At 33.6% G+C, this 10,666-nt stretch overlaps 1 protein-coding gene and 1 non-coding gene across 3 annotated transcripts; one reads left to right on the top strand and one right to left on the bottom strand.

Moving 5' to 3' along the window:
- Positions 1-72, bottom strand: TRNAQ-UUG (transfer RNA glutamine (anticodon UUG)). Its single transcript has one exon. It is a non-coding gene; the product is annotated as a tRNA-Gln (tRNA).
- A 5,769-nt stretch (positions 73-5,841) lies between these two features.
- LOC136982366 (zinc finger MYM-type protein 1-like) lies at positions 5,842-9,117 on the top strand. Of its 2 annotated transcripts, none has more exons than XM_067278841.1 (2): positions 5,842-6,083; positions 6,465-9,117. In XM_067278841.1, the coding sequence occupies exon 2, from the start codon at positions 6,465-6,467 to the stop codon at positions 9,003-9,005; it is 2,541 nt and encodes an 846-aa protein (XP_067134942.1). In that variant the 5' UTR covers positions 5,842-6,083; the 3' UTR covers positions 9,006-9,117. The 2 variants fall into 2 exon arrangements, with proteins under 2 accessions (XP_067134942.1, XP_067134943.1); XM_067278842.1 differs by lacking the exon at positions 5,842-6,083 and adding an exon at positions 6,227-6,356.
- Positions 9,118-10,666: the final 1,549 nt, after the last annotated feature.

Here is a 10,666-nt window from a genome sequence, read left to right as displayed (position 1 = left end):
AGGTCTCACCGAGATTCGAACTCGGATCGCTGGATTCAAAGTCCAGAGTGCTTACCGTTACACCATGAGACCTACATGTACGTCGTTTCTCGAAATCCCGTTTAAAAGCCAATCAGCGTGCCAACGGACGTTACTTGCGTTCGTTCGTCACACAACGGAAATTCGAATGTCGCAAACTTCGTCATCCCCCGTCAGATATCGCGAGCCGTGCGCAGGATGAAACAACCTTGCCTTTCTTCGCGTTAACTAATTTGATGAGCGTCCTTAAATGATTCGGCTGAGACACGTTAGGTATTTTCGGGCCGATTTAGACGCATGCTGTCTTTCGTTGTGGAAATCGCGACGTTCGCCAACTGACACTTGCATTTGGCTAATGTTGTGATGGTCTGAGTTATTTTCACCACAGAATTCGCATAACAACGTGAGTATTCCCATAAACTCCAAAAATTGACAAAGTTCAATCCCACCACGACAATGTTCCAACACAGAACAAAGATGACCTAAGACAAGTTGGCCAGTCTGGATTGGGAGCTTCTTCCTCATCCACTTTACAGCCCAGACTTGAAGCAAACTGACTTTCATCTATATCATGCACTGCAGAACCATATCGCCAATATACAGTCTTTCTGACAATACCCGACTCTCGAGTCTTTCTTCAAAGAAAACCCCAGTCATTCTATGCTTGCGGGATTGAAAGTTTGCAGCAAAGGTAGCGCGATGTGATTGATACTAAAAGTGATTACTTACAAAACTAAACTATAATTGAACCATTCACAAGCCAAATCGATTAACTCCACATTTTGAATTTTTAAAAATTTTAGTGCCAAAGCACTTGATATACTCATAACTTTTTGTATTCGTAATAATTTTCCTTAATAATAACGATTAATACCACTTAATGACAAAATTTTATTGGCCATCGAAAAAATATTTATTTATTTTAGAAGCCAATCTAATTAACTCTGTTGTAACGTAAATCCTCCAGCGCACACTGCGATTGCAATCCTGTAGTGCGCGCTGACCAATGCCTTGTAGATAACGGTAAATTATTTAATGTTATCTCATCACAAAAAGTAAGTAAAAGAAATCAGTTACCTCATAACTAGCCTAAGTATGCTTGTGGAATATTGAACGATTGTTTTAATTTTGGTGACAATTGTTTTAAGAAGAAAAAAAGTTATATCGTTATATCAGGATGAATGAAACTAAAAATAAGTTTTTTCATTCTTCCTGTTAAACATGATTCTTTTAAAAATTTAAGAACAAATCAGCATGATTGGACCTCAAATACGACTGATGAAGAAAGACATCATTTACGTTACTGAATAAACAATTTAAACAAATAATAATAACAACCATTGTAATAGTAACAGAACAGTTACTATTCATTTTTGCGAAAAATCTTTAATAAAAATGTACAGTACGATAATGACGTTACTCTATAATAAAAAACTATGCGAAAACTGACTGAATCTGACCGAACTGAATGTTACTACGTTTTTCACTTGCCAAATCGATTAACTTCGTTAATCACACCAAAATCGTAATAATAATAAAACAATATTTTACACACTTTATATGTCGTTAAATAAAAGCTACACCTACATTAATACATTCTACAATGTTTATTTGAATTTATATTTTAAAAGAAATTTTAAAAAAGAATGTATATTACTTTGTCTCTTTTCTCCACTTTTTGTTCTATGAAGTTAATCGATTGGCAAGTTAGCGGCACAATTATTGTTAATTGTCAATAAAGTTTTTTTTCAAAATGACTAAATTCTTTACAACCTGATGAATTGCAATAAAATCATTGTAATTTGTCTAAGGTGACCAGATTTTAACATTGGTGAAGCGGGACAAAATTGACGGGGGGAGAGCGATTGTCTTGTTGAAAAAAACTAGAGCAACAAAATTTTATTATCAAAGAACGCAAAAATTGTGTTGTATTATATATATATATTTAAAATTTCAACATATGTAAAATTTACAAATATAATAAATATATATACTCTTATGAATCTTTAAAAATTCTTTATTCTTTCGCATATTTCTCATTTGAGTGAATTTTTTTTAGCAGATTGCTGTCGTTGTTTAAAACGTCATGAAATTTTTCGCAAGAATTTGTTAAATTATATTTCACACATAATATGGCTTTCAAAGTCTCAACACTTAATTGCTATTTATCAGATGTCCCCACTTTATTCACGGTAGGAAAAACGCGTTCAGTCGCGGCATTAGTTCCTGGTAAGGACAACACATATTCCATAATTTTTATATTCTGCGCCATGTAACATGCAACGAACAAATGTTCGCTCGTTTGGACAGCCTGTGAACGCGCTGCAAAACTCGAGACTTTTTTAAAACGCCGCCGGACGCGGGACAAATTGTAAAAAATCGGTACTGTCTTGCCAAAAGCGGGACGTCCGGTCACCTTAACTTTGTCTCCCAATTTCTCTGTGTTACGTAAATTTCTTTGACAACTTATTTAATGTATAAATTATAGCGACATTAGCGCTAAATTTTTTCAATTGGGAGATTCTGAAACCGAACTTTATAGTTGCCAAATCGAAATCCAGTACTCTAGAATGTACGCAGACCAAATTTGGTTGAATTTGATCCAATAGTCCTTTCTATACAGACCTGTTTAATTAGCGAGGTTTCTCATTTCCTGGTCTTTTGCTTGTCCCGGGATTCCGGGATAAAAGTGAACTGTTTCCCGGGATCCCGGGATAGAATTAATTATTTTTAAGATATACAAAATATCTTGAAACCAAATATTATAATTATTTTTAATTTTTTTAAGTAATTTAATACGTTCTGCCAGAGGTTCCCGATCTTTTTCGGTTTGCGGCTCCCTAAATAATCGGATTTTTTCGCGGCGCCCTTAATACATCAGATTTTTTTCTAAATTTTTGACTTTCTTGAAAAATTTGAAAACTTTCCTTTTCAAAAGCGATTATCCATTTAACAGCGAAAAATTAAAAACAGATACTTACTATTTTCCTTGGGATAATATAAAATATCTAATTTCAACTGTTTCGGTAATATCTGTATTGAGACTGGACAACCACCATGTGGTTGGGTTAGTTGAAAAATAAATTAAACACGAATTTTAAATTCACAAACAATTTATTGAACGTTCATTGTTGATTAACATTATTAAAATTATTAATGGGATGGATGGGCTTGATGTTCACTACACAACTTCTCAAATCTCGGAATAAAATTGGATCTGGCGACCCTCATTTCTTGTTCAACGTTAATTTTCGAGCGATATTTACTTTTTATTACTGCGACTGCTGAAAACCCAGCTTCGCACAAATAGGATGTTGCAAACGGAATTAATATTCGTAGAGCTTTACCACTAAGCAGTGGATATTTCTCTTTTACTGATATCCAAAAATCAGAAAGTTCCATGCTACCAAATTTTAACTTTAAAGTATTTTTTTTTTTTTTTTTTTTTTTTTTTTTTTTTTAACTCTTTCCGCCCTGTGGGCACTAAGAGGGCCTCTTTTAGTAGGCCCATTATGGGTTCGGCCAGGCCCACAATGGGGCGACCGGGTGGTGAGGGACGGGGCCCGACATATCCGAACTTTAAAGTATTATCGCAAGACAAGTCATTAAGAGATTCTTCTTCTAAAGAAGTAAATTCAGATGGAGTCTTGGCTCTAAATGGGTCTTGAATCCATGTAAATTTATCAATATCTGCTTCAAAGTATTTTTCGAACTTTTTTATAAGCTCTGATAGGTGACCAACAAAAATGGATTTTATATTGCAAGACAAATTAATTTCATTGGAGGTTACAAACTGGTGCAACAAGGGAAAACAATCATTGATACACTCTTTATTAATTTTTATTTTCCATAGCTGTAATTTTTTTCTGAAAGCTGAAATCTTTTCTGTTTGCTTTAAAATGTGCATATTGCGTCCTTGTAAGGAGAGATTCAACGAATTTAACTTTTCAAAAATATCACATAGGTATGCGAGTTTAATCAAAAAGTCTGTTTCCACAAAGTGTTTGGCATACTCATGTTTTTCTTCTTCAAGGAAAGCGTATATTTCTTGCCGTAATTGGAACGTACGAGACAATACACCCCCGCGAGAGAGCCATCGTGAGTGGCAGTAGTACAACAAAGATGTGTATTCGGCTCCCATATCTTCACACATTTTTAAAAAAAATCTTGCTTTCAGTGGCCGAATTTTTATATAGTTTACTATATTTACTACACGTTCTAAAACTATATTTAGTGGAGGACTCATATACTTTGATGCAAGTGCTTCTCTGTGAATGATGCAATGGGTCCAAACTGAATCTGGAGCTTTGTTTCGAATAAGCGCCTGCAATCCTCCATAAGAGCCGGACATTGAACGACCATCGTCAGTACAAACACCAACGCACTTTGTCCATTCTAAATTATTTTCAACCATAAATATATTCAGGATCTCGAACAAATCCTTAGCCTTTGTACTTCCAGTAATACTTTTACAAAAGAGAAGGTCCTCAACGATTGAATTACCATCTAAGAACCGTGCGTAACAAATCAAGTGTGCGTCCATCCAAAGTCGGAAACTGGAACAAATCATTAACTGGAAGGACCCCAGTCCCCAATTGGTTCCACTTATCGGCGCTCTACTGTAATTGTATATTGAGATCCTCCCCCATGTGCTGAATTCTGCGACTAATAGTATTGTTAGACAAAGGGACTTTTGAAAGCAGTATTCCCGCCGACTCGCCAATCATAATGTTCACTAAATCTACAGCAGCCGGTAGAATGAGTTGCTCTGCAATGGTATGGGACTTTTTACACTTAGCAACTCTATATGCAACTTTGTATGATGCTAGCAAAGCATTATTTGGTATTGACATATGTTTAAAAATGCTGCCTTTTTGTTGTTTTAATTCAATTAACTTTTTGGTAAAAAAGTCGCGAGGTCTACCAACAAAGTTAGAATGGTTGGTTTCTAAATGTCGTTTTAACTTACTTGGAAGCATACATTCTGGTGCCAAAACTTTCATACACAACACACACTGTGGTCTCTCCTTATCATTTTCGTTTATTGATGTAAAGCCAAAATCCAAATAACTTTCGTCATATTTACGACGTTTTCGCCTCTCGAAACCCTTGCCACTTGTTTCTGGAACATCATCTCTAGATTCAGCACTATCTTTATTATTCGAGTTTAACAAGAATTTGTCCATTTTTAGGGCGATCAGAAAAATAACTTTTGAAAATTAACTTAACCACCACACTATTAAGTTAGTCGTTAGTCCAACAAACAAAAACTAATGCGAACACTAAGATGGTGACAACGAATGAACAGAAATCCAACTTGCTACTGCGCTACCCACGTTTAGCGTCTAGCTCCACACCCAAGCTTTAGTGACTAAACCACTAAAGCATGGGTGGGGAAAGAAAACAATGAAAGACTCGAAAGTTGCTAAATTCTTGGAATTTTGTCAGCATACACGATTGTTGGCGCAAAAATTCGAGAATTGGAAATTCCAAGAAAATTGCCGAATTGTATAATTGAATATTTCGCGGCGCCCTTGTGACGGCATCTCGGCGCCCCGGGGAGCCGCGGCGCACACTTTGGGAATCAGGGCCGTTCCGACCCGGGGGTGCAGAGGGTGCGGGGCACCCGGGCGGCAAGCCTAGGGGGCGGCGCGAGCCGCCTTAAAAAAAAGGGAAAAATTAATTTATCATTAAATTAATATAATACATAAATATTATTCTAAATATTATCATTAAAATACTACTATTCTAATATTATTTGAATATATGTACTATTCTAAATATTATTAATTATATTTGAAATTCAAATTTTATATACACAACTTATTCAGGCCACAACAAGTGGCAAGTATAACAGTTTCTTGTTTTAACTCGTCTTAAGCTATTTTTCACGTCGGTCGCGAGGAAGATTTTACAGGAAAATACTCGTCTGTGGTCAAAGCATAGAAATGCACGCACCGGGATAATTTCTTTTATTTTAATTTTAAACGTGTAATCGTGTAAATCGCAACAGCTTAAAAAGTTTTTGTTTGATATCGTGGTTAGAGAGACAGTAAAAATTAAAGGTGAGTACATACATTAATTTGATTATATTTTGCTTTTGCGCGGTTAAATAAAATTTAAATAATATTTTGTTAAATTAAATTTATATTGTGTAACAAATTTATAACTTAAATAATAATACCAACATAATAACAATAGTAAAACATTTTTCTTTTTTTTATTAGTAAAATATAGTTTAATTAAAGATTAGCATAATCTTAATATTTTTTTGTTTTGATTAAAAATGTTGAAATTTTCAGACAAAATAAAAAATTTTGTAAAGTTTCCTTTCAAAAGTTGGTATTTTTCGAAAAACAAAGCTTAATTAATTTATGCTTCTTTAAATCTTCGAAAACAAAATTTTTTCGACGAATCATAACTTGGATTCATTTTTTTTTTGGTAGATGTCTGATAATCGAAAAAGGCTTTCTGGCGCACAGTACAGAAAAAGAAAGCGTGAAAAGGAAGAATTAGTTAAAAAGGCTAGTGGTTCACTCGAAACGTTTTTAATCTCAACAACATCACAGGAGGCACCATCAAGTTCCCAAGCTCGAGATGTAAATGTGACGGAGACCGAATTCATAGTGGTCAGTAGCGGGGAAAAAAAGGAGGACTCGTCGAATACCAAAACTACAATGGAAGCAGGTGTTTTATTAAAAGAACAAAGTCCTGAAGAAGTAAGTTTTGAAAATGAAAATCTTCATGTTCATGAGGATCCTAACTATTGGCCTGGTGTTTTATTGGATAAAATTAAATTAACTCTGATAGAGTTAGGGCCTACCCAACTGACAGAAGCTGATATAACGTTTCCTTTAAATAAATACAATAGAGGTTTCTCGTCTATTTATTATAAAAAAAAACTGTGTAATGGGGAAATAATTCCAAGAGTTTGGCTGGTGTATTCTAAATCAAAAGACTGTGTATATTGTTTTCCTTGCAAAATATTTAAAACTTTTTCTAGTGGTTTAGTTGAGGGTTATAATGATTGGAGACATTTAAGTCAGGTTATAGAACGACATGAAAAATCAAAAGGTCACATTTGTAATACAAAATCTTGGATTGATCTAAAACAATCAATTTCTTCTAAAACGACAACTGATTCACTAAATGAGAAATTAATAAACATGGAAAAAGATAGATGGGTTTCTGTTTTAAAAATTATAATTTATGTTGTTAAATTTTTAGCCGGTCAAAATTTGAGTTTTAGGGGTGAAAATAACAAGATATATGAGCAACAAAATGGAAACTTTTTAAAATTAATTGAAACAATTGCAAACTTTAATGATACGATATCCGATCATATTAACAGGATTAGAAAAACTCCATCAAATATGCCTCATTATTTAGGTGTTCATATTCAAAACGAACTAATTTCCCTTCTGGGAGAGAAAATAAGACATGAAATTATATCTATGTTAAAAGCTAGTAAATATTTTTCTATTATTTTAGATTCGACTCCTGATGTAAGTCACAAAGACCAACTTACTGTTGTAGTAAGGTTTGTTTTATTAAATAATAAATCAAAGCAAATAGAAATTAGGGAGCATTTTTTGGGATTCATTTCAATATCAGATTCGACAGGACAAGGCTTAACCAATGTTTTATTGGATTTTTTGGAGACTCACAACATTTGTTTAGGAGATTTAAGGGGGCAGGGTTACGATAATGGTGCGAATATGAAGGGTCGCAATAATGGTTTACAAAAAAAAATTCTTGAATTAAACCCTAGAGCTTTTTACGTGCCTTGTGCGGCCCATAGCTTAAATTTAGTTGTTAATGACGCTGCAAAAGCGTCTTTAGAAATTACAAATTTCTTTGCTATTGTGCAGGAACTTTACGTTTTCTTTTCTGCATCGACTAAACGTTGGCAAGTTTTAAAAGATGAAATCCCAACTTTATCATTAAAACCTTTTTCTAGTACTAGATGGGAAAGTAGAATAGATGCTTTGAAAGTTCTTAGATACAATTTGGCAAAAATATATGACGCTTTATTTGCACTTTATTCTGATAATAGCAGAGACCCTGAAACCAGAAATATGGCAAATTCATTACTCTTAAAAATCAAGTCGTTTAAATTTATTTGTTCTATTATTACATGGAATATTGTGTTAACAAAAATTAATATTGCAAGTAAAGTGATGCAGGAGTCAGATTCTACACTACCTAATATCGTTTTAATCTTGGAGCAGACGAAAACTTATTTATCTAATATTAGATCAAATGAAGGTTTTAATGATATTTTAGAAGAGGCCAAAAAAATTGCCGATGATATCGACTGTGACCCTTCGTTTCCTCCGATTAATATTGTGAGACCCCGAACAAAAAAGCGATTATTTGATTACGAGTGTGAAGACGAGGCACCTAAAGACCCGGCTGACCAATTCAAAATTAATTTTTACTTTGTAATATTGGACACCGCATTATCAAAATTGGAAGAAAGGTTCGAGCAAATAAAGCAGCATGATACATTGTTTAATTTTCTTAACAACCTATATAATTTCCTTCAAATGGATAAATCAATTAGATTTGCAAAATGTAAAGCTCTAGAGAATAGTTTATGTGATCCATGTAAAAATCAAAAAGATATTTTAGCTCAAGATTTATATGATGAAATTGACAATGTTGCACCCTATATTTCCTCTGAAATGAACGCATTGAATGTTATTAACTACCTATTCACAAATAACCTCATCTATCTATTTCCAAATTTAGTAATTTCTATACGAATTTTCTTAACATTACCTGTCACAGTAGCTAGTGGGGAAAGAAGCTTTTCCAAACTTAAAATAATAAAAAATTATCTACGATCCACAATGGGGCAAGAAAGGCTTTCAGACTTATCCATTATTAGTATTGAAAAAGAGCTGTCAGAAAATATAGATGTGTCTAACATTGTTAAGACATTTGCATTAAAAAAGGCTAGAAAAGCAAACTTTACTGTATAACTTATTAGTAGAAATAGTAGATATGTTAGCATCCTTGCCTGTATGTATGAATTATGTATTTATTTCTTTATTACATTACAAATAAGTTGTAACATTATATTCTATTAAATAAACTGTGTATATTTGTACAATTTTTTTAACTTAAATTTACTTTATCTTTTTTATTTGTAAATTTTTAACAACTTTGGGGAAAGGGGCGGCAAAATTATTCTCGCACCCGGGCGGCAGATACCCTAGGAACGGCCCTGTATATAAGGCGGGATTGCAGAACACATGCATCAACTACAAGGATGCAATTAACATCTCGCACGCCTGAAAATATTGTTATGAGGGAAATGAACACCCACAAATAACTTCACATTGATTTAATTCAATTTATATTCAAAGATCGGCAGACGTAATAGTACGCATGCGTAAACAACATCCCAACACGAGCATAATGTTCCATCTTATCTTCCAATTCCATGATTCCAAATATGGAATAGAATTCGCTTCGGTTTTTTTGTTCCATTCACTGCTATTTGAAATTTCTTGAGCTGTGCCTGAAGAAGACCCCGACGGGGTTGAAAACGTTAGCTATTGTAGAAACACCTATCACCGGATTATGAAGGTTTTTCGTGGAGGGAAGAATCATATTAATAATGCTGTGTAAGATATATATTAAAAATTACTTTTGAATTACGTAGAAATTTTCACAAATAGAAAAAAATTTATTAAAGTTTGCTGGAAACTGCATACAACAACACAAAATGCTTTGAATTGAGTTGAAAATTTAAAAAAATAAAAAACAAATGAACTTAGATCAAACTTATAACTAAAAGGTAATTTTCATTTTTTAAATAAAACACAACACAAAATATTATTGTAAATTTTTATAAGATTTTAAAAAGCAAAGATGGTCGATACTCAGATCACTCGATCTGATTCTTATTTTAGTAATGAAAAGTCCTGCTATTGAGAATGCCCTTTCCGATTCAATTGATGTGAATGGAATCGTCTTTAATGCATTTAAGAGAAGACAGATGTTATGTGTCTTTTCACCTGTAGCCTGGAAGATTTCTAGTTCGTTTTCGAGATTGTAGTACAGTACTTCTTTTACTCTCTAGTATTCTTGATTTGTCTGCCTCGGCTGCTTTAATAGCGGCATCCAGCTTATAGCCCGATAATTCGGCAATTCGTTTGGCTTTAAAATTAAGGTTTATGAAGAAAAACTTCACATTTGCAGACTTCATACTAGTTTGTATCCTTGCCCAATTTGCACAACCTGGCGTTACGCAGTTATTGAAGCTATTGGGCATGGTAAACAATTAAGACAGCGCACGCGCAATTATTCCAGATATTACAGGTTCAGACAAGTAAAGAATTTTCAGAATCCTGCCACAAATATGCTGCATGTTGATTATTGACCATTTGTGACATGCCACAACGAGGAAAAATAAAAAAAAACTAATAAGTATGTTTAAAATTAATAAATACAAATGTACTGTACTCTGACAGTTTATGAGTTAATTATACTTTCTATTGGCAAAATTTTCACAACCTTAACATAAAATAAGAAAAAAGTGAACTTTTAAGAAATTTGCGGGATTTCCCGTGATATTTCCCGGGTTATAAAACAACCGGGATCCCGGTTGAGAAACCCTAATCATAACGATGGCATT

The sequence above is a fragment of the Centruroides vittatus genome, unplaced genomic scaffold (genome assembly GCF_030686945.1).
Source record: "Centruroides vittatus isolate TY-2023 unplaced genomic scaffold, ASM3068694v2 contig_824, whole genome shotgun sequence".
Classification (NCBI taxonomy): Eukaryota; Metazoa; Arthropoda; class Arachnida; order Scorpiones; family Buthidae; genus Centruroides; species Centruroides vittatus.
Note: the sequence above shows the minus strand (reverse complement) of the source record. Positions and strands in the feature narration are given on the sequence as shown.

Coding starts and splice junctions, on each gene's coding strand:
- LOC136982366 (XM_067278841.1), top strand. CDS start 6,465: ATGTCTGATAATCGAAAAAGGCTTTCTGGCGCACAGTACAGAAAAAGA.